We start from the raw sequence: 24,851 nt of genomic DNA, 5'->3' as shown, positions 1-24,851 counted from the left end.
TCTTTTATTTGATGTCCTTTCCAATAAGCAAAGTCTTCAGGTGGTGGTGAATGATTTTAAAGTCTTTGTCTCCTGTGCTCTCCCTGTGTAAGGAAGTGGTTACCAACTTGGCATTTTTCTTGAAGTGACTCTACCAAACCTTGGCAATAGTGTAAGATGTTGCCTTTCGATAATGTCAGCTCATAAATTCCTTCATCTAACCCCACATTAAATGATCAGTGATGCATGGAGAAATGCAAAAACCCAAAAATAGGCAGCCAGGGAGCAGTGAAGAACCAAATGGCCATCCTGGGTTTCTCATAGCCCCAACTATTGGTTTAATTTACAACCATTATTTACCCATAGATATACCCTAGATATTTTCTTGCATATATTGAGATTTTAACCCTTAAAACCTCAATGTCTAGTAAAAACTAAGAAATAATCAATTAATATTCTTTGGCTTGAATATCTTATAACCTCTAGAAGCATTTTTCACAAACATAAAAGTCAGTTATTAACATGGACTTATTTTTGTAAAGCCCAGGTAAAATAAGACATGTCTGTTTTACTTAAATCAACAAGCTTAAGTTAGCTTTTATTTACTAAGGATTAATCTCAGATCACTTGAACTTGAAAAGCATTTGAGTTAGTTTCTGTATTTCTGAGAATTTTAGAATACCTAATTCTTACAAGCTCTCACCTTCAAATCAATTTCAAAAATACCATCCTGAGGTAGAAAATTATTTCACATTTACAACATACAAATATGGACTCAGACACAAACAAAACAGTTGGATCCAAATTTTGTTTTGGAGGCCTTTTACAATTTATATCTGTCCTTGACAAGTCAAGTTCCAAATGACCTTCTCCCTTTAAAAATAAGGACAGCCATTTCCAATACCTCAAAGAATTGGGCTGACACCTAAATGACATCGTAGATTGATCCATTTATCTAAATATTTTAGTTTTGGGGAGGCCTTTTTAAGTTCTGAGACAGTCTTAAATAGTTTTTCTGCATACATTCTGCCTCATAGCCAGATTTTTCTAATTGCATTACAGAAAAGTTAATTTAGAAGTATTGAAGGATCCTCATCTTGGCCATCTTAGTGTTAATAGGAGGCTGACTGTTGTGGGGCTTGCTAGCCTGGGAGGCACAGTTTCCCATGTTTATTTTGAGACCTGTGGAATCTGAACAAACTTCTACGGAAAGCTGGCCTTTACATGCACGTCTCCAGATGAGCCAGTTCAGTGGATCTCCCTATAGGATAACTTCATGCCCTAGAGGAAACTTTTCTTCGGGCAACTCCACAAAGATTCTCAGTCACCTAAGAATGCCCAAGCAAGGGCCAACAAGAACCATCAGATGCCCCTGGAACCACAATGCCTCCCAAGGCACGGGCCCCTCTCTTGGCCCCTCTCTTGGGGTGAACCCATGCCAGGCCCCCCTGCCCTTCTCCCTGGGACTCCCACCGACTTCTCTAGGATGAGCTGCATTACCACACTGGGTGACTCCTGGCACTCATCTCTGCCACTCCAGATTGGTAGATCTGAAAAACTGTTGTCACCCCATTGGCTACTCGGGTTGGGGAAGCAAGTGTCCTTTCTCTTTAGGAGCTAAAGAGAGATCAATCTCTCATTTACCCAACAAAGATTTTCAGATTCGCAGTAAGCAATCCACTTAAAAAGCTGAAGGAGCAACCCATTTTTCCCCCCTTTCCCTGGGTTATCTCAACCCTGTCTACCTTGAGGAGTTTCTAAGAACAGTGCAAATAAAGTCATGGCCCAGAATTTCTAAAGAAGAAGCATCCAAGTGGGGAGCACATGGGGCACAATGGGCCCTTGCTTGTACCTAGCACTAGGTCCGGGTCCACAGGGTGACCCTGGATAGGCTTCTTTGGAATCCTGCCGCACTATGCCGAGTAATTGTCAATGCAAGAAACATTCCAACCTGTAGAGAATTTTTATGACTTTATTTGAGCCAAATTGACAGCATAGCCAGGGATCAAGATCTCAAATGCTCCCTGTGGCCCACCTTTCAAAGTAGAAGTTTTTAATTTTGATAAAGTCCAATTTATCAGTTTTTTCTTTTGTAGTTTATGCTTTTTGTGTCATGTTTAAGAACTCTTTGCCACACCTAAAATCACTAAGGTTTTCTCCTCTGTTTTCTTCTTCTGGAAGTTTTATGGTTTTAGCTTTAGGTCTCTGCTCCATTTTTAGTTAATTATTGGTTATTGTGTGAGGTAACAGTTAACCTTTTTTATATAGCTGTCAAGTTGAGCCAGTGCCCATTTATAGAAAAGACTAGCCTTGCCCTGCCAGGCGTGGCTCAGTGGCTGAGCGTCAACCTAGGTTCGATTCCCGGTCAGGGCACATGCCCGGGTTGCAGGCTTGATACCCAGTTGGGGGCATGCAGGAGGCAGCTGATCAATGACTCTCTCATCATTGGTGTTTCTCTCTCTCTCTCTCCCTCTCCCTCTCCCTTCCTCTCTCTGAAATCAATAAAGATATATTAAAAAAAAAAAAAGACTAGCCTTCCCCCCTAGTTATGGTCTTGTCTTTGTTGTTCATCATGTGACTGTGACTATTCCTCAGCCCTCCATTTTCTTCCATCAGTCTATTTTTTCTTAATCATTTTTATTTTTAAATTATAATTTCATACAATATATTAGTTTCAGGTGTACACTCCAGTGATTATACATTATAAAACATAATAAGTGATCATCCCCCCAAAAATCTCATACCCGTCTGACACCATACCTAGTTGTTAGAATATTATTGACTATATTCCTTATGCTGTACTTTATTCCTTCATGACTATACTATAACTACTAATTTGTACTTCTAAATCCCTTCACCTTTTTCATCCATTCCCCCAACCCCCATCCAATCTGGCAACTGTCAAAACATTCTCTGTATCTATGAGTTTCTGTTCTGCTTGTTCCTTTATTTTGATTTTTAGATTCAGTTGTCGATAGATATGTATTTATCGCCATTTTATTGTTCATATTTTTTTCTTTTTTTCCTTAAAGAAGACCCTTTAACATTTCATGTACTACTGGTTTGGTGGTGGTGAACTCCTTTAGCTTTTTCTTTTCTAGGAAGATCTTTTTCTGACCTTCAATTCCAAATGATGGTTTTGCTGGGTAGAATAATCTTAGCTGTAGGTCTTTGCTTTTCATCACTTTGAATATTTCTGGCCACTCCCTCTGGCCTACAAAGTTTCTGTTGAGAAATCAGCTACAGTCTTATGGGAGCTCCCTTGTAGGTAACTAACTGCTTTTCTCTTGCTGCTTTTAAGATTCTCTCTTTGTCTTTAACCTTTGGCATTGTCATTATGACGTGTCTTGGTGTGGGCCTCTTTGGGTTCATCTTGTTTGGGAGACTCTGCGCTTCCTGGACTTGTATGTCTGTTTATTTCACCAGATAAGGGAAGTTTTCTTTCATTTTTTTTCAAGTAGGATTTCAATTTATTGCTTTCTTTCTCTCTTCATCTGGCAACCCTGTGATGCAAATGTTGATATGCTTGAACTTGTCCCAGAGGCTTCTTACACTGTTTTCATATTTTTAGTGTCTTTTTTCTTTTTGCTGTTCTGATTAGATGGTTGTTTTTTGTGGTTTTTTTTGTGGTTTTTTTTTTTTTTGCTTCCTCATTTTCCAAATTGCTGATTTAATTCTCAGCATCTTCTACTGTTGATTTCCTGCAAATTATTTTTCATTTCAGTTAGTGTAGCCTTCATTTCTGACTGGTTCTTCTTTATGGTTCCTAAGTCCTTTTTCATGCTGTTGAAGTTCTTGCTAAGTTTCTTGAACATCCTTATAACCATTGTTTTGAACTCCGTATCTGGTGGTTTGCTTGCTCTCATTCATTTAGTTCTTTTTCTGGAGATTTCTTCTTTTCTTCCATTTGTGACATGTTTCTTTGTCTGCATTTTGGCTGCTTCCCTGTGTTTGTTTCTATGTATTTAGGTAGAGCTGCTATGTCTTCTGGCCTTGGTAGAGTTGCCTTGTGCAATAGGTGTCCTTTAGGGCCCAGTGGCACAGCCTCCCCAGTCACCTGAGTTGGGAGTTCCAGTTGTGTCTCTGTGTGTACTGTGTGCACTGTCCTGTTGTAGTTGAGCCTTGATTGCTGTTGGCATCACTGGGGAGGATTGATCCCCAGGCCAGACGGCTGTGAGGACCATCTGAGCCTACAGTGAAAGAGCTGCTGTTCAGAGGCTGACCCCATGGAGCAGGACTTGCTTCAGTGGGGTTTTGGTGCTCACCGAGTGCACCCCTTGAGTGTGTCACTTGTGAAGGTGGTAGGGTTTTAATCTGGAGTGGTTTGAAGCTGTCCACTGGTTCCACTGGCTCTGGGACCTCCTGGGAGGTGCAAAGTCAGCCACTTCCTGTGCCCTACTTGGGGCCACCTAACATGAGCTACTGAGTGGCCTGCAGATGACTGCTACTTGTGATGGACTTGGAGGTGCCCAGGAGCGGCCAAGCTGTGAACAAAGGAAGACTGCTGCTAGTGCTGGGCCTCGGACCACTTAGAGATATGGAGCATGCTGAGGCCAGCTGCTGATTGTGTGAGAGATTTTAGCAGTTTCCAAAGCATGGGGCAAGAGAGGCCAGTTGTATGGAAAAGCCACTAGAAATGGCTTGGATGAGCCCACAAGTTGGGTTGGCAGGGCTTCAGGGAATCATCAGGGTGGGGCGAACAGTGTGAGCCACGTTGATAGAGACTCAGATATGGTGCCTGCCTGTCAGCACTGTGGTGGGGTGGGCTCAGCAAAGGAACAATGGACTCTGCCAGCACATCTGTGAGAGAAAGCTGCTCTGCAAGCTCTTGCCCCAATGCCAGATAATTTAGTTCCTTCACGTATGTCCCTGGTTCCTTTCAAGCTGCTTCCCCAACATTGGAGCTTAGAGGGAGTGAGTCCGAGTAAGTCTGTGCACAGGCCCTACAAAAGGAACTGCCTGGGACTCCCAACAGCCTCTGTCTTTCTCAGCCTCAAGCCCCACTGATTTTAACAGCCCAAAGTTTTGAGGACTTCTCTTCCCAGCATTAGAACTCTGGGCTCAGGGGTCTGGTGTGGGGTCGGGACCCTTCACTTCTCAGTGGGGACCTCTACAGCGAAGGTATCCCTCCCAATTAAAAAAGGCCACATATGGGTGTAGGACCATCCTGTTCCGTGCCTCTGCCCCTCCTACCAGTCTCAGTGTGGCTTCTTTAATTCCGTAGCTGTAGGACTTCTGTTCAGCTAGATTTCAGGCTGTTCTGAATGATGATTGTTCTGAAGATTAGTTGTATTTTTGATATGGTTGTGAGAGGATTCTAGTACCGCATTTACCTATGCTGCTATCTTGAACAGAAGCTTCTATCTATTCTTGCACCAATACCATATTTTCTTAATTATTGTAGCTTGCAGTAAGTCTTCATAGCTGGTAGTACAAATATTTCAACAAAATGTTTTTAAAGATTGCTTTGGTTCTGAGTCCTTTGGATTTCCATTATAATTTAAATTATAATTTCCATCCTAATTTTAGAATTAGAATGTCAGTTTCCACAAATAAACCCTCATGCTCACTGTTCAAAGGTCTCTTTTCCCATCATCCGGACACCACAAATCAGCCCTCAGAAGGTTGTCTGATGGATATGAAATTAGAGCCCAGGAATATTTTAACCAAGCCAGTGATCCAGCAATTCACTGATTCATTCTCATTCTCATTCATCTCCCTCTCCCTCCCCCTTCCCCCTCCTCCCTCCCCCTTTTCCCTTTTCTCCCTCTGTCCAAATTGTGTCTGTGTTATTAAAGCTAATTTTCATTAGCAATCACATTATTTCAGGCAGGTCATGGGTAACTATGGTATATAACAACTTTCAAATACAAGAAAGGAAAATCTACAAAATCCAAGAAAGTCTTTATTTGATGATTTGAACAGAAAAAGTTTAGAAAGTTAGAGAACAGTTTCTATTTAACTTGTTAACTCCTTTTACAAGCAGACCCTGATTTTGAGGAAATTTAATTATTAAAACTGCAGAATTAAAATACACACATACACCACACAAATAGTTCCTGGCCCCTTTGAGGGACTCCATCTCAATGATGAAACTGAAAAGACCAGATTTGAAACCTGTGAGAAAGGGAGTTCCAGGTCTCCTGAGGTCTGGGTTTAAGGACATGAACTCATTGTGATGACACAGAGGACAGGAGAAGACCTAAATGTAATTTCCTCACACCACAGGCAAAGGCCATAGTCGCTGCCGGATGTCAGTGAATCCCTTCTCTTGGCAACCAAGAATACTTCTAAAACCAGGGAAGCAAAATTATGTGACTTCAGTCCAGCTTCTAAGATACTCTGTTAGTGAATTTGCCTTTCTCTGAAACAATAGTAAAGCATTCTCTGTGCTGATATAGCTTTAAAAATTTTCTCCTCCTGTATAAAACTGGATCAAAACAACAAACAGTACAGAACACAAGAACAGTTATGAAGAATACACATGCTTCACCCAGCACCTCTATTTTCTGTAGAGTTGGTTATACACTCCCTTTTCTGCAAGGTGCCTTTATAGGAAGAGGCGATTTAGCAGGAAAGGATGTCTACGCCTCTGTGGTTCATCCCTGCCCCCCCCACCCCCCACCCCTGGACTTTTTCTTCTTTAGCTTCTCCTTGGGCTGGGTGGTGCCACTTCTTATTTTCATGCTACTTTCTACCCATTATGTCTTAAAATTAGTTCCATGCAGTTCTTGGGAATCAGCAATACTCTGAAAAAATATTTAAATATTTTGTTTTAATAAAAACTGAAAAAATTTTAATCTGTTCTAGACAACTACCTTCAGGAAGTACGGCAGAACCTGAGACTGCACCTGGGTTTGAGTGGCAGAGACTGAGGCGAGAGGAAGGCAACAGGCAGGCATGGGAGTGCTGAACTCCCCTACGAATGGAAGATTCGAAAGTCATCTGAAGAGCCCTGGCTGGCATGGCTCCGTTGATTGGGTCTTGTCCTGTGCACTGAAAGGTTGCCGGGTTCGATTCCGAGTCAGGACATGTGCCCAGATTCTGGGCTCCATCCCCAGTAGGGGTGGGTAGGAGGCAGCCTGTTGATGTGATGTTTCTCCATCTCCCTCCTTCCTCTCTCTATAAAAATCAATAATTTTTTTTTTGAAAGCCATCTGAAGAGTGAAAAGGGGATGGAAAACGTGTCTCATGGGACAGCACGTAATGTGTGCCAGATGAACTTTGAAACATATGCCTCAGGACACTGGGATCAGAATACAAGTCAAACCCCTTATTTTCAGTAGAAAAACACTTTTCGTTGTCTTATTTAAATGTTAATTTAATTAAGAAATGTTAATTTTAAAACGTTTAATTAAACAAATGTTATTTCTGTTTTTATAGGTAATTTATAAATTTATTATGACTTTATATTTGTATGAGAGCTGTAAATAAATGAATGTATGGTGGGTTTATGTTACAGGCATCTAAACAAGAGTGTGTGATGGTTAATATTGTGATTGGCTCATGTATAGTTTGTCCCAAATAATTGCTTTCTGCACAGGGCCTGTTATCATTTAAATGAAAGTCTGAGGCTTTCTGCAGAAAACAGAATCATTTTTTGGTCTTTTAACTTCTAAAATAGGCTCTAAACAAGTGTCTTTTTTTTTTTTAATGAGTTCTCATCATTGACCTAAATAATTGTCTTAAACTATGAGAGCGTGGCTTTTCCTTTTAAGTTGTAAATTTAAAATTTTGCAAGGAACACCTGTATACCCTTTATCCAGATCCCCCTGCAGTCAACATTTTACCCATTTCCTTTATCATTTTGAGCCATCTACATATATCAAGCCCCTTTGCCCCTAAATAACTCAGTGTGTATTCTATTATATAAACACAGTAGTTATCAACCTTATGAATTTATATTGATACAATATTTTTATTTTTTTAAAAAATTTATTGATTTTTAGAGAGAGGAAGGGAGAGGGAGAGAGAGAAACATCGATGTGAGAGCAAAACAATTGATCGGCTGCCTTCTGCATGCCCTCTACCTGGGATGGAGCCTGAAACCCAGGCATGTGCCCTGACCTGGGACCTTTTGGAGCATGGGACAATGCCCAACTATCTGAGCCACACCCCGCCAGGGTATTGATACAGTACTTTAAATGACTATCCATTTTGTTGGTTAACTAATAAAGTCCTTTATAGCATTTTTGTCCCTACAGCACAGGATCCTATCTAGGGACAGGTGTGTGTTTACGTATTGCAAATGAGTCTTTTCTAGTGTAGGCGGACACTGTAAGACCGTGTAAATATCCTGTTCCTCATCAAAATGTCCCTCCAAGTTTAGCACCTATTGATGATTCTTACCTGATCCAATCTTTACCATTATAGTTACCAAAACTAGCACTCACTTCATATTTATCATTTGGCTTACAGCATTCTACTATAAGCAAGAGATCTTCTTTCACTTCTTTTGGTACTGTCAGATAATAGAAATTATATATATAATTATGTGTGTGTGTGTGTGTGTGTGTGTGTGTGTAAAATCTGCCTCACGTTCCTGGCACAGAGCTCCTAAAACCCTTGGAATTTCCTAGCAGCATCTTTTGTTCTAATATTTGGTTTTTGACCTCTGTTGCTTACAGAGTTGTTAAATCCCTTAGAATTTCCTGGGTGATAGAAATGGTGTTTGTTCTAATGAGGTGACTCTTGGTAGGCTCCTGAATGGAGGTTGGTCACCAGAAAAACCAAGCCATGATTTGAAGCTTGAAACTTTCAGTCCCACCCCCACTCCCCATTCTCTGGAGAAGAGAGAGGGGCTGGAAGTCGAGTTAATGATTGATTAAGCCTCCCTAAAAATCCTCAAAGTAATGGGTTCATAAAGCTCCCATGCTTTGGATGTTTTGGTGAACACGTCCGTGTACTGGGAGGGTGATGCACCCCAACTCCACAGGGATGGAAGCTCCTGTGCTTGGGAACCTCCCAGACTTTGCCCTATGTATCTCTGCATCTGGCTGTTTATCTGCATACTTTATCACATCTTTTACTAAACTGGTAAACGTGTTACATAAAGTTTCCCAGGGCCAAGAGGCCATAGGAAGAAGCTGATAACTCCATCATTATATCTAGTTTATTAAGAGAACTGATATACTAGGCTCGCCTCGGGTGGCAGCAAGATGACACTGATATCCTCCACGCCATGTGGCAGATGCTAAGGGGTTATATAGGACAGGACAGGATGGATAGGGGTACTGGAGTGTGACCCATCCCAGATAAAGGAAAAACGCTATACCTGCTTGCCTGGGGCAGGGCAACAATTTGTTCCAGGAACCAGCATGATATAGGACAACGGGAGGGATCAATCAATCTGTTCTAAACCTAGCTAGCAGGTCCAGCAGCGATCAGGCAGTAAGTGTTTCCCTGATTTCTGTGAGCTGTTCTAGCAAATGATTGAATCCAAGGGAGAGGGAGTCATGGGAACCTCCGATTTGTAGTCAAGTGGGATAGAAGTAACCTGGGGAACCTACTACTTGGCACCTGAAGTGGGGGCCAGTATCATGGGACTGAGCCCTTAACCTGTGGGATCTGACACTGTCTCCAGGTAGATTGTGTCAGGATTGAGTTAAATTGTAGGCCACCCAACTGGTGTCACAGAGAATTGCTTGGGGGGGGGGGTATGTGGGGGGGAAAATCCCACATGTAGGAAGTGTTGTGAAAGTGGTAGTTGTGTGAGAGAGTACAGGAGATACATGGGCACAGTGTAGGTTCTCTTTTTATAGGTATAAACATTAATTTCTACTTTTCTTTTTAAAAATTTGTTGACAGTTCTGCTTTTCAATGGTTTATAATTCATTTAATTATTTGGATTCTCAAATGGCCGCCCCTCCCCTCCAAGATTCCGATATAGGGTATATAGCTTGAGCCCTGGGATTTTAAGAACTTTTCCAGGTGATTCTAATGTGCAGCCATGATGAAATACCACTACACACCCACTAGAGTGGCTCTAATAAAAAAGACAGACAACAGCAAGTGCTGGTTATGATGTGGAGAAACTGAAAAACCCTCCATGGAAATGTAAAATAGAACAGCCACTTGGGGAAATAATTTGGTAGTTTCTTAAAAGTTAAAGTTAAACATAAACTTATCATACATGTTAGCAATTCTACTTCTATGTATTACCCAAAAGAAATGGAAACATGTCCATATAAAGACTTGTGGACAAATGTTCACAGCATCATTACCTATTATAGCTGAAAGCTGAAAACAATCTAAATGTCCATCCACTGTTCAATGAATAAACAATGTGTTCTATACAATGGGATATTAGCAATAAAAGGGAATGAATTCCTGATACATGCTACAACACGGATGAACCCCAAAAACATTATGCTAAGAGAAAGAAAATAAACAGACCACATTTTATGTGACTCCATTTATATGAAACGTCTAGAAAGGGGAGAACAATAGAGAAAGCAGTTCCATAGTTGCCTGGGGTTGGCTAAGAGCTGACTGCAAATGTATACACAGGAACTTTTTGGTGGTGGAGATATTCTAAAATTGGATTGTGGTAATAGTTGCACAATTTTATACATTTACCAAAAATCATTGAATCTTTTACTTATAGTGGGCAGACTTTATGATGTATAAATTATATTTCAATAATGTTTAAAAAACTATATGAGGTGTTAAACAAAAAATTTGCATGGCTGAAAGCTTTTTGGAAAGAAAGGGCATATTGAGCCAAAATTTTAGCCAGGAAAAGACCAGGTTCTGGAACTGCAGTGTGAACCACCAGCAGCAGGGCCAGATGGAGAAGGCAAGATGTCTGCAGTCCTTGTGTTGATGGGTTCTTTTATGGAAACAGTTTGGGGAAGAAAGATGTAAGTGGTTTTGAAAGAATTTACATTGGCTACAGCTAAAAAGGGTGGGAGAAGGTGAAGCAGGGCTAGTTCGTGGATAGGTGCACAATCCTCTGGATGAAACGGGCCACATAACTAAACCCTTCAAGCTCAGAGGAGGCCTGTATGGTAGGCCTTATAAACCCAGAGACTGAAAGTAACCACATAGGAGGGTTTGAACATAAGAATTTCTAACTAAAAGTGAGTTGTGGCGGGTAGTCACATCCCAGGCCTATAGCTTCCTTGACAAAGGTCAATCTTTATGTTAAGTAAGCGATTTTCAACCGGTGTGCCATAGCAGGCACACTAGTGCGCTACAATAATTTTTAAGACATGCAATACCTGACTATTGAGCCAGGGGCACTGACCTCTTCCCTTACATTGTCAAATTAAAAAATGACAACAGCTAGCACAACAATAGCTATGAGGTGTGAATGAATCAAAATTATACCTACTTTTTTTGTCAGATCGGCAAAAAATATATATTTTTTGGTGTGCCTCAAAATTTTAGTAATTAGTTTATGTGCACCATGAGGTGAAAAAGGTTGAAAATCACTGCCTTAAGTGAACCTATTGTCTTTTTGCATCTAAGTGTCAACATAAGAAACATTCAAACCTGTAGAGAATTTTTGTAAGTTTATTTGAGCCAAACTGACAGCAATTGCCAGGAAACAGAATCTCAATGGATTGATAAAATACTCTGGAGAATGGTAGGTTTGCACCTTATTTTATGCATTACAATCAAGAGAAGACGTAAGTGGGTTACATGCAACCTGTTGATGATGGATTAGGGAGGCGGGAGAAAGCAAAGCCGTGAAACCTCCAGGACTGGATAAAAAGTAAAATGATGGGCACATCTTTTACATAGGTGGGTACAGGATAGTTAACAGTCATCAATTAACTCAGTAACAATGAGGGAACTGTGGTCTCTGCGCTGGTGTAGTACTTGTGCTTAGGGAGGTCCAGAAAAAGGAAATTACTTTGACATTCCAGAGGTATGTTATCATAGATGCAAGAAGCAATAGACAGGCTCAATTAAAGACTGACTTTTGTCAGGGAAGATTCTAGCCTAGGACATGACTACCTGCCCTAAACTGCTTTTAGTTAAAAAGCTTTCATTTCAGACCATCCTTTGTGGTTATTTTAGGTCTCTGCATGTAAGGCCGCCACTCAGGCCTCCCCTGAGCTTGTCAGGTTTAGTACATGGCCCCTTTTCTTCCACCAAGATAACATACCTTAGAAAAGTCAGAGTAATGTTCTTTCCAGACCTTAAGGGCACAGCCTCCCACCAGAGCAGGAAACCATAAAACTCCTCCTTGTTATTTGTTCCCACAAGCCATTTCTTTGTGCTGAGTGTTAACTATCCTGTACCCACCAATGTAAAAGATGTGTCTTTTTTTTACTTTTATCCAATCCTACAGATTCCTCCCACTTTGCTTTCTCCCACCCCCTTTATTTGCCACCAGTGGATTTCATGTAACCCTTCTTACATCTCCTCTTTAATTCTAATCTACAAAATAAGCTGTAAAACTGCCATTCTCCAAAGCATTCCATTTAGCAACTTAAAGGGCACTCCAATTATGTAGTAATTACATGCTTATGTACTATGCATTACCAAAATCATGGAACTGTACAATAAAGTTGAATTTTTAAAATGTGGGGCTTAGGGGTTGAGGAAACAGATCTATATCCAGAACATTTACAGGGAGGTCCTGTGCTAGTGGCTGAGGAAACAGTCCAGGAAAGCAGACTAGAAACAGAGGGTGAGGCTCTGGGGGGATCTCAACCAGAAAACAGAATGGATAGACTGCCAACCGTGTTCCAACAGTTAGGAAGAGGTTCCACAGCTGAAGGGGTTTGGGGATATATTAGTCTGATGTACTGTATGGAGGCCTGCAATTGAGCATGGAGCTATGGGGCCGGTGTGTAAGGAGAGCTGGCAGGCATGCTACACCTTATAGAAGGGTAGTGAGTGGAAGTGCCTGATGAGGGAGGGGGGAGGTGGCTCTGAAAGCCAGCACAAGCAATCTTCATGCCAATTCCCATGGCACAAGGCACAAGGCCAGGAAGTATTCTTTTTCTCTCCCCAGGTTCTTTGACATCCCTTTGTACTTTCCTTGAGTTTGTTTCAGTATATTTGTTTCTTATAACCAAAAAGGGCCACCAAATTAAACGTTCTTAAGCTGGGGAAAAAATAATTATAGAAGCCTAGCTGGTGTGGCTCAGTAGTTGAGTGTAGACCCATGAACCAAGAGGTCACTGGTTCAATTCTTAGCTGAGGCACATGCCTGGTTTCAGGCGCCATCCCCAGTAGGGGGCGTGCAGGAGGCAGCCAATCGATATTTCTATCTCTCTATCCGTCTCCCTCTCTCTCTAAAAATCAATAAAAACATTTAAAAAATAATTATAGTAAATAATCCTAATACATAAACTTTTCTCACAATGTGAAAAAGACAAAACCTTTAATACAAAAATAAATGTCATGAATAGACAATTCACAAGGGAAGAAATATATATAGTTTATGAATGTAAAAAATAACTTCATTGTAATAAAAGAAACTCTAGCTAATATAATTACATACTTTTTTTCCCCTCTATCAATTTGATTTGACAAAGCCAGATGAACGTGTGTACAGGGAAACAACCATTACTGGCTTAATAAGACTGGATGGGAGTACAAGGTGCTCCCTCGGGCTCTGTGCCCTCTTTCCCTGTCAACCAAAGGAGGGTGGGGATGAGCAAGGATGAGGGCAGCTTTGTGGGTGGGGGTGGAAGCAAGTTAAGTTATAAGAAGCGGCTGGATAGGAAGGACGAATTGGTCAAAATTTTTTACAGTGGGTTTTAAACATGCAGGAGCAGACAAAAGTAAGTTTACAGTTGTATGTATGCAAAACAGAGCTAATAAAGCTATTGTAATAATCATAACTTGCATGTCTTTTTCCATATAAACTGTAAACCTACTTTTGCCCACCCCTGTATATGCTATCTTTTTTTAAAAACTAAGCAGAAAATGGATTCTACTTCCAAAGCCTCAGCTCCTTCTTCAACATCAACCACTCTTGGTAGTTTCTCATGCATCTTTCCAAGAAGCTCATTTGTCCAAGTTTCTATTTATGAGAATATATTTCCCTTTGCAACATTAAAGGAAACATACTTTTTTCACATAACACTAAATCTTGGCAATTGTTTTATGTCAGCACAGATAGGTGCTTACCACATGCTTTCCAATGGAGCAGAACCATTACATGGATGACCCATATTTTATTTTGACGGTTCTCTGTAGTGTAGGTAGTGTAGCTTACCTAGCTGGTAAAGAAGGGTTAAGAAGTAGGAAAAAGCCTATTCAATTACCTAAATATTTGCTAAGCTTGTTCAGTTGATTGATTACTAGCAATGCTTGCCCAGTGCTTCCTTTTAGGGCCAGAAGATGAAGATAAGAAAACTGCTAGAAAACCTTCCCAGACCATTTGAAACTGACCAGAGGACACTTTGATGCCTCGGTATGAACTTTTCTCACTATAATACTAAAATCTCCACCCAAGGCAGGGCTTATTTGCCATTTTTTTGTACATGAAATGTATATTTAGCCATGCCTGCTTACCCCAAACATAGCACAACATGCTATGAGGTAACCAACTAGCCCTAAAATACCATGTGATCTTTTGTTCTCAGGGAGGCACTGCTCAGGGAACCATCCCCAGTGTACTCCTTGCTTGCTGCCTTGCAATACAGTTCCTACTAATAAAATCAACCTGAAGTGTTCTGTTTGGGGTAAGAGCAGGTTAGGTTGTTTCTAGGATTTGGGTACTACGCACAATGCTGCAATCCACACCATTATGTGTATTTTTAAACACAAGTACAGTATGTGGACATATTCCATTTATATATATATCTACCTAGATATAGATACAAATATATTCTCGGGGTATAATTGCTGGGCCAAAGAATAGGTACATTTTTAAATAGATAAAAATTATTTTGAAAACCATCTTGTAGATTATAAGGTCCAAATACATTACATGAAATCTCCTATGCCTACATCTAATGAAATGACTAGTACTTTTAATGAAATACTCTAGTATTTCACAGTACCTTTTGAATTATCAAGAAAAGATCTCATGTGTTTTTCAAGCTGGAACCATGGAAGGTGTAGAAGAAAAAGGCAAACCATTACGAAAAAGTGGAGGAATTTCACAGAGCTGAAGATCAAGTGCCTGAGAAAGAAGTTTGCTTAAAAGATTCTTTGAAAGGCAAGGAGGAAGCTTGTCTATAAGAAAGCTAAGCATCGTCACAAGGAATATAGGCAGATGGACAGAACTGAGATTAGGACCGTGAGAATGGCAAGAAATGTGGGCATCTATTCAGGACCCAAAAGGGGATTCCTCATCAGGATCACAGGTTTCGACCGTGTGAGCCAAAAAGGCCTGAAAGATGTTTCAGCCTCCTTGCCTTCACTGGATCTTCAATAGCACCTTTGTTAAGCTCAACAAAGCTTCAGTTAACATGCTGGGGATTGTGGAACCACACACTACATGGGAGTACCCAAACCTGAAGTCAGAAATGGAGGATCTATAAGTGTGGTTACGGCAAAATCAACAAGAAGAAATTGCCCTGACAGATAACACTTGGATTGTTCCATCCTGTGGTAAATATGGCATCATCTGCATGGAGGATCTGGTTCATGAGATCCATCCTGTTGGAAACCCTTCACTTTCTTACGGCTTGCAAATTATCTTCTCCAGGAGGGCCAAGATCGACAGGCTTATTAGAAGGATGAACTGAGGAGTCTACCGTTATTATTTTTGTAATTTGGTCAGTAATACACAGTGACTGCTTTCGTATTGTTAAAAAGGAAAAAGAAAGGAAATCTTAGTCTTGTCCTCGGGTTTGTCTTCGGCTTCCTCCTTTGAAGAACATTATGCTTTAGCTGGAAAATCCCTAGCAGGATCTTTAGCAGGTTCTACAGTCCTGCTCTGTCTTGGGCTCAGACCCAGGATCCCCCAAACTGGAAGTCTCTCTTTTGGGGGGCTCTACACTTCACCTCCAGTCACCCAGGCTTACACTCTCAGTGCTGGCTTTGGTTCCTCTTTCCTTCCTCTGAGTCCAACAGACAATTCTTCAGAGTCGACATTTAATGCTTTTGTTTCCATATACCTGGCATTTCCTAAACCTGTCCTTTAATCAACTGCAAAAAGTGGCTTCTTAACCAGCCTTATAACTGCTAGTCTCTCCCTCTTTCAGACTGCTCTGGAATAATATTAAAATAATGCCTCATAAACATCTAAATCATGACCCCTGTCTAAAATAGAAACTACCTCCCTACAGGCCCTGGCCAGAGAGCTCAGTTGATTAGAGCATTGCCTTAATATACCAAGATTGTGGTTTTAATCCCTGGTCAGGGCACATACAAGAATCAACCAATGTCTTGCTGGTGGAAACCATGTTCTTTCAGGGAGTCGCAAGGAAAGCATTCCAGGGATCCACATACAGGAAGTTGTGGCATGGTAAAATTTATTTGGGTGGAAATGGAACGCTGCCCCCAGGTTCCCAATGTCTCCTCTACATCGGTCCTGCCTTGGAAAAAGCCTAGCCTTGTCTTCATCAAGCCCAGAACAAAGACCAATGTTCAGAGAATCTGTGCCACATTAAAGCTTAGTCCTTTGGGGCCCTCATGATCTGCAGGAGGCCCCAGGCAGCTGCTAGACCTGCAGGGCCGCTATGAAATGCATGAACGCATGGGTGGGCCAGCATGTGTTAGAGACGGGGTGGGGGGAGGGGCAGGAAGGGGGAGGGGAGGGGGAGGGAAGGAGAGGGAGGGAAAGAGAGGAAGAGAGCTTCTTTATTAAATTGGGATTATATTATTTTGGGTTTGGGAAGCACGAGGCTCTTCTTCAAACCAACCAATCAACTTCCCAGTCATTCCTGGGTTGGATCCTCCTCCTAACCAATCCATTTCCTAGATCTTTGGGGTTCTGCGTTTCCCAGGCTAGACACTCCCCCTTACGGCGGCCATTTTCGTTCCTACCCTGCACGCCTCAAATTGCAAGTACCTCCCCTTGCACCATCTTGGCTTCTACTGGGCAAGTGCCCAGCAGAGGAATTTCCCCTTCTATTTAGTCTGTCCCTCCATAGTCTGGGGCAGGATGGACCAGTTGTATTCCGGGGAGACTGAGAAGCCGGTCCTTCCTCCAAACAGGGGGCACGAATCCCTTTGGTGGGACAATCCTGTTATCCCCTGGAGAGCCCATGAACGCTGCAACTTCCCAGCAAAGCAGGCCCAGTGTCTGATTGAGCTTCCCAGCAAAGCAGGCCCAGTGTCTGATTCAGCTTCCCAGCCCATCAGGATCCTTCTTTTATTCATATGTAGGTACCTATGCTAACAAATGAATGCATAATAAGTGGAACAACAAATTGGTGTTTTCTCTCTCCTCTCAAGTCAGTAATAAAAAATAAACGATCTCCCTACAAACACCTTCACTAAACCTGCAAGACCTGCTCCTAACCCAACTCTGGAGCTGACCATCACTTTCATGAACACCTTTCTCCAGCCCAAACACTCCCATACATGGTGTCCCTAAACACACTGATACCCATTCTCCTGCCTTTGCATATACTGTCCCTCATCTAAAGAAGCCTCCCTCCAACTCTTCATCTATAGAAATACTGCATCTCCTACCAGGTACAGCTCAAGTTTTACCTCTTTCTCTGTCCATTCTAGATGAAAGCTGTTCCTCCCAATTCAAAATCCCATTAAATTCTGTTGAGTACTACCGTATTTTAGCATATACATTTTGCTCACATACACAGTTCCTGTAACTACATTTTAAGCTCATGGTTTGGAACGTGTGGCATCCAGAATATTATTGTGCCTTGAATATTCACTTCCCCAGGAAACAGGAAAGCAAAATTCCCTTACACAATTTGTAGGGCCGAGAGTTGGAAGATACTGAACTCACACAAACAACAGACTCCTTTAGGTGGCAGAAGGGAATAAAGCTCATCCTGGGATAGGTGATCCATCTATTGACTCCAGTTTTTTCCATCCTAGTATTGTTGGAGAAATTAGGGCGTCCAATTTCCCTGACACCAGTGGGCGTGGGGTGGCTCTTGCAGTATCTTCAGAAAAACAATTTTCTAAGATTCACATGGGTGAATGAATGTTTTTTATTGGTGTGGAGCACCATTCCTCAGGTCCCAAAGTCCTATGCCCCTTAACCAGTGCTGAAAGAAGGGGAACTGTGGTTTCAGCAAAGCCAAAAAGAGGGCAGTGTCCACAGCTTCCTTTCCGTGTCCCAGCTGGGTCAGTCAGTATCAGTTAAGTAAAGTCCATTGTGTGGATCCCACATGGCTGTTGGCCATGAGGTGCAGGGGAGCTTGCCCCCTGCAACAGAAGTCCCAAGAGGACCAGAGGCAAAAAGTAAAAACCAAGACAGCGCTGCTGCTCCTTTGTTTAAAAGTTTAAATATCCAGGTTTCCAGCCCTTGCAGTGGCCACGCCTATTCTGGCCACTAGTTTGTCTCTGGGTGTGACCAGCAGACAGGAAGGCACCTTCCCACTCACCCATACCGTACTGTGCATGCCTCTAAACTGCCTTTGTCCAGTCCCTTCCCCCATCGATCAGCAGGGAACAGACTTGGAGAGTGTTAAATTAGCAAAGTTGTATAAATGGCATTTCTATATTATCTAGTCTTCCCTTCATTCCTTTCCAATAATAATCAGATTATTACAATGGTATCACTAGGACTCACCTTTTGGGTATACAAACAAATGGAAGACAGAGCAGGACCTATAAAGGTCTAGGAAAACCTTAGGCTACTTCCATTTTCCGAGATTCTCAGCATACTGAAAACTAAAGACGTGCTAAAAGTGGGTTTAAAAATAGTGGTGTGTTTCTTTTCCCATTGCACCACCCTTTTCTCTCAATCCTGTCCTCTGTGTGTGTCTGTGACCTCATGTCTAATCTTACTTCAGTATACATCACAAATTGAAAGTTGAAGAAACCTTGGATTATAGTATTTCTTTTTAATTGAATTTATTGGGCGTGATATTGGTTAATAAAACCACATAGGTTTCAGGGGTACAATTCTATAATGCATCATCTGTATACGTATTGTGTTCTGATTACAGTATTTTGTTGTTTTGTGACTCTCACCCAAGGATATTTTTTCCCCTTTGCTTTTCAGCGAGTGGAAGAGAGAAAAAGAGAGAAATATCTGTGTGAAAAAGACACATGGGGGGGGGCGGGGATTGAGCCTGAAAGCAAGGTACCTGCCCTTGGCCCAAACCCAACCTGGGACCCCCCAGTCTGAGGGCCAACGCTCTAACCGGCTAGGGCAGGATTATAGTATTTTGGACTCTAGTTTACTGGCAGCTGCAGGCTGCTAGGCCCAACAGGAACAGTGTCGCGTGGTTACACAGGGCTGTGCAGGCGACTCCAGGCCTGGTGCCCTTACCGGTTCCGCCAGCACGCCGTCGGGGTCTTGCACACGCCGCAAGGGGAACTGGCCCTTCCCGATGGCACGCCTGCCCTCCCACCGCGTCTACCGCCTGCCATTTGCCCTCTCAGCGAAGAAAACTGGGGCTAGGGCCGGAGTCCAAAAATCGACGGGTAGACGCCACAGGGGTTGAGAGGAAACGCCACACAGCCTGCCCATTAAAATACCAGGGCTTCGGGGCGCGGTACCGCCTGCAGGCGGGCCCGCCCCAGAGCGCGCGCCCACGGTCCCCAATCAGCTGTGGCCCGCCCCCTCCCCTCCCACCCAACCAACAGCTACTTCCTGCCGCACTCCCAGCCAATCCTCACACTCCACGAAGAATAGCCCTAGGGGGCGTATGGGAAGGTGATTAGAGCGACGGCCATACTGACCAACCGCATTTCGGAGCTGGCGCTGGGGGACGGGACTTTGCTCTGACTCCGGCTACTCAGGAGCGAGGGGCGGATGCAGGGCCGGACATCGTGCGACTGGGCTGGCTCGCGCGGTCGCAGCGGCAACCTAGGCCTCTTGGTTCTGTGGCACGTGACAGTCGGGCCTCCTCTGCCGCTCTCTCCACTGCAGCGCAGGGTCAGGTGTGCGGGCGGGAGGAGGCGCGGGCGCCGCCGGCGGTCGCTGGGAGGCTTGAGGTGAGACGAGAGGCCTGCGTGTGTCTTCGGGCCGATGAGGACCCCAGGGGCCTGGGTGCGTAGCGCGGGGGCCGAGGTGCCGAGCGGAGCTGACGGGTCGGGCTGGGTTTCGAGGGCCCAGGCCCCTGCCCACGCGCGGGTCGTCAGGGGCGAGGCCTGAACCTGGGCCGGCTCCGTTGGGAGAACCCAGCCCAGGTAGCGCCATTGGGGTCGGGAGGCGTGCCGGGTGCTCTAGAGCCTCCCTTAACCTCAGGGAAAGCCAGTTTCTGTCTGTGGCTTTGCTTCTAGAGCTTTCTCAGGCCTTTTGCTGGCTGCTTGGGAAGCCGAGAGGTGGCCTGGAGTAACCGGGTAAAGGTCTGCAGTGGAATCGGGCCTGGTCGCTACCTCTAGTAGTGGGGAAAGGTGATAATCATACTAAAAGAATGTTTAGGATTAGTGTTACAGGTTCAGGATTTGAAAATAGAACCGCAAAGCAGAGACTGGAACCTAGCACTCTAAAGAGGATGGAGAATGTGCTAGAACATGCAGTGATTGAAAAACTTCAGTCTTAACATTTTCACCTATTCGGAGGTGGGGAGTAATCCAGTCGGAAATTCACCAGACATTAAAAGCAGGAAAGCACTCAGAAGCTCACTGTGGGCAGGTCGTTTTACAGTGGAGGAACAGGCCCAAAGCTATAAAATGACTGACCCAAGGTCATGCAGTTAATTTTATGATCACGTTGGGATTGTAGTGGAAGGCTAGGCAGTTTTGGTATTAAGGTTAAGTTTTGGTTAAGGCCCCGGTTCAAGTCCTTCATCGGTCATTTGTTGCTGTATGAATGTGGGCAATTTACTTAAGTTTTATACTCCAATTCTCCCCAAATAAGGGGTATAATAATACCTGATGGAGTTGTTAGAATTAAATTGTATATAAAATAGGACAGTAGCCCGGCTGGGCGTGGCTCAGCGGTTGAGCGTTGACCTAGGATCCAGGAGATCGGGCTTGGATTCCTGGTCAGGGCACATGCCCGGGTTACGGGCTGCAGCCGATCAGTGACTCTCATCATTGATGTTTCTATCTATCTCTCTCCCTCTCTCTCTGAAATCAATAAAGATATATTTAACAAAAAAACTCCCCAAACCTATAAAATAGGACAGCAGAGTCTGATACATATTAATTGCACAATAAATAGTGATTGCAATAAATTATAGTCTGAATGCTGTTGGTCCACTACACTGACTGTCAGCCTACTCTTAGAGTTGGTTAAGTCTTGTTTCCCAGGACCTGGTGAATTGAACTGCTGGGCATGACACAAGTGTATGCTGGTTGAGGGAAGTTAAACTGAGCTGAATATTAAAAGGTTGGGAGGACAAAGGTGACTCACAGCTAAGTCACTTTATGTCTGATTTAGGAAACGGAACATTTTGCTTGATTTTTTTAATAAGAGTTTTTTTCTTAGAGGGAAAATTGTATTATCTTTAAAATCATTCTGTATCTTAGTCTTTTTTTCAGCAGTGTTTGAGGATCATGAATAGAATCACTGCCATGTTGTACATTTGCTATAATTATACTTAGAGCAGAGGTAAAGAACTATGTGGGAGCTCTGTGCACCAGCCAGGGTGCAGAAGCAGACAAGCCAGGTAACTAGATCATGAGAAGTGTAGGGTGAACTGTATTGGAGTGAATGTGTCCTGCAACAAACAGATTCTCTGATCTATCTGAAAGTGGGTGTCAGTATCTCTCCACACCATACTGTCTTAACTCAGCAGTTTCAACTAGCATATTATCTTGCAAGGGCCATGAGGGGTAAACGTTTTCACTGAAGTCGTTACTGCAGTTTTGGCAATCAGGCTATTGCATCCTTTTAGTTACAGAGTTCACTTTGCCCTGTAAATAGCTTAAGGGGATGAAGTGACAATTGGTAAGCATCAGTGCAGGCTCGAGAGACTTGAATTTCAGGCTGAGCGTGGGGAACTAGCTTATGAACCACCTTGGTTTCCCCATCTTTAAAATGGAAATAAGAAGTTGCTTGTATACCTTACCTAGCGGGCTGTTAGAAGGGACAAATAGGATGGTGAACTACTTTGAATAGTGTAATGAACTGTGCAAACAGAATTGGTAGCTCATAACAGCTAGGAAATAATAAAAGTGCATGAACATAGTTGTAACCTATATAGTTTACTGTAGAACTTTGTCAGAAAGGTGCTGGTTGAATGCTTTGCTAACTGCAATGCTTTGTTAACTGCAACATATGTACTCTTTTTAATCCTCACTCGAGGATGTTTATTGATTTTTGGGGGGAGTGACAAGCATGGTTGCCTCTCCTACATACCTCAACCAGGAACCTGAATAGAGCCCACAACTTTTGGTGTACTGGATGATGTTCCAACCAACTGAGCCACACTGGCCAGGGTGCAACATATGTACTTTCATTTCTTATCTATTTTTTTATTAATAATATATATTAATATATTGTTGATTTCAGAGAGGGAGATAGAAACATCAGTAATGAGAGCTGCTTCCTGCACATGCACCCCCCCTCCCCCCCTCAGGCTTGAGCCTGCAACTCAGGCATGTGCCTGACTGGGAATCTAACTGAGATCTCCTGGATCATAGGTCGATGCTCAGCTTCTGAGCCACGCCTGCTAGGCCAACATAAGTACTTTTAAATTAGGCTTAACTGTGAGCTGTGAAAATTATTTGGAAGGGTTTTTTTTTTCTTTAAAGAATTTAGACAATCCTCAGCAATATATTTTGAGTATTCATAATATAAACCTATGTTTATAGCAAAAAAGAATGTGCTATGAAAAAATAGACTCTAATGTTTTAGTCAATGAAAAACAATTCAAAACTGTAAAGGCAATATGGATCTATTTTTAAATGAGTAAGCATTTACAATAAAGACCACTGTGAATTTTATACCTTTTTTCCACCTTTAAGTGCTTTTTTTAACTAGATGAACATGTAGTAAAATAAGAAGGTACAAAAAGTATTCATAAAAGCAAAATGGTTTATCTGTGACTACTTCCTTTCCAATTTGAGACGTTTCTGATTTGCTTTAAAACTCCAGAGTTTTAGAACCACTAAACCTTGAATGGCGGCACTGGGCGACAGCTAGTAATAGAACTCACTGCTGATGTTGAGCACATACTGTAAGCCAGGCACAGTCATAAACACTTAGCATGTGTTTTGTACAACAGCCCTAAGAAGTAGATCATGATGTTATTCTCATTTTAGAGATGAAACAGGCCCTGAGCTAGGTAATTCACCCAGTATGCCAAGTTATTAAATAGCTGATGAAGGATTATGGTGTCTCTTTGAGTTCCTGCTCATAACACTACCGTATATGTCTAACTGTGACCTTGGACAAGTTCGTGTAACTTCTCTTAGTCTTAAATTCCTTCTGTGTCAAATGGGAATAATAGAGCATCCTGGGGTTCCTTGTGATGATTAAGTTAAACAACCTAATGTATCAAAGCCCAATAAGACTTAAAATTAAAAAAGATGAATGGGTAGCTTCCATGAAAGACTGCCTTAACTTTTATTGCACACTGCCTTTTTAAAAATCAACTTTTTTTAAAAAAACAACCAATAACATTAGCTAGGTAATTTCTTCTATTCCTCTTTTTTAATTTCTCATAGATTAAAAGAATTAGAGTTGGAGTTTACTATCTTTTTTTTTTAATAGATCTTTATTGATTTCAGACAGAGGAATGGAGAGGGAGAGAGAGAGAGAAACATCAATGATGAGAGAGTCATTGATTGGCTGCCTCAAGCCCGCAATCCAGGCATGTGCCCTGACTGGGAATCGAACCCCGATCGCCTCAATCCTAGGTCGATGCTCAACCGCTGAGCCACGCCTGGCCAGACACTAACTACTTTTAAGAGACTTAAGTCCCATAAAGAAAAGCCTAGAACCAAATGGCTTCACTGGTGAATTTCACTAAATATTAACAGAAGAATTAACACCAATACTTCACAAACTCTTCCAAACAAATAGGAGAGAACACTTTTCAACTCATTTTATGAAGCCCTAATTACCGAAACCAGACAAATAGTATACAAGAAAAGAAAAACATAGACCCATGTATCTTATGAAAGCAGATGCAAAAATACTCAATGCTAGCCAACAGAATCCAGCAACATACAAAAAGGATTTATTCACCATGACCAACTGGGATTTTTCCCATGAATTCAAGGTTGGTTCAACATACAATAATTAATGTCATATACCACATTAATAAAGGGCAGAAACCACGTGATCGTCTCAATAGACACAGTTAAACAAAATTGAAAACCCTTTCATGATAGAAACACTCAACAACCAGGCATAGAAAGGAACTTTCTCAAACTGGTTAAGAGACAATAAAATAATCCCTGGGATTTCTGATCCTCTTTTTTTAACTTGTTGATTAAAGGAATTAGAGTTGATATTTCCTAATTTATTTTAAGAAACAAAGTTTCACGAAGAAAAGCCCAGAACCAAATGGCTTCACTTGTGATTCTACCAAATACTTAGGGAAGAAAACACGAATTCTTCCCAAAAATAGAAAAGGGGAGAGCACTTCCCCATTTTATGAGGCAAAGTATTACCCTAATACCAAAGCCAGACAGATACTTTACAAGAAAAGAAAACCATAGACCAACATCTCAAAAAAATAGATATAGAAGTAGACAACTTGAAAAGATAAAGTATAAAAATTTAAATTTAATAAACTTAAAAATAATTTGAGCCTCCATTTTTTTTTTAAAGATCTTTCTTTAATAGAATTATGATTTTTCAAATAGGTCGCTTCAGTAAGGGACCCTTATTGAGGATAAAGCTTCTGCCTTTGTCTGCCTTTGAAGGGTTGCAAATTTAATATTTCTTTAGTGTTTGCCCATTCCTA

The 24,851-nt window shown here is 42.1% G+C and overlaps 1 protein-coding gene and 1 pseudogene across 5 annotated transcripts in view; both read left to right on the top strand.

Annotated features, from left to right (window-relative positions):
* CANX (calnexin) overlaps positions 1-24,851 on the top strand; it is a 58,639-nt gene that overhangs the window by 4,809 nt on the left and 28,979 nt on the right. The window contains exon 1 of one of the 4 annotated variants that reach the window (XM_081136867.1): positions 19,806-19,980. The exons of 1 other annotated variant lie outside the window; for it this stretch is intronic. Coding sequence is in view for 1 of the 3 variants with exons in the window: in XM_081136866.1 (XP_080992992.1) it covers positions 20,015-20,035 (21 nt within the window). In the remaining 2 variants the exon portion in view is untranslated. Of the gene's footprint in view, positions 1-19,805; positions 20,036-24,851 lie in introns of those variants that run through there. 2 more of the 4 variants (XM_081136869.1, XM_081136866.1) reach the window with 2 other exon arrangements.
* Positions 14,283-15,666, top strand: LOC308556999 (large ribosomal subunit protein uL30-like; annotated as a pseudogene). Its single transcript, XR_014000616.1, has 2 exons — positions 14,283-14,359; positions 14,992-15,666. The product of XR_014000616.1 is annotated as a large ribosomal subunit protein uL30-like (transcript).

The sequence above is a fragment of the Miniopterus schreibersii genome (assembly GCF_964146895.1).
Source record: "Miniopterus schreibersii genome assembly, chromosome: 4".
Lineage (NCBI taxonomy): Eukaryota > Metazoa > Chordata > Mammalia > Chiroptera > Miniopteridae > Miniopterus > Miniopterus schreibersii.
This window is presented reverse-complemented; position numbering and strand designations above follow the sequence as displayed.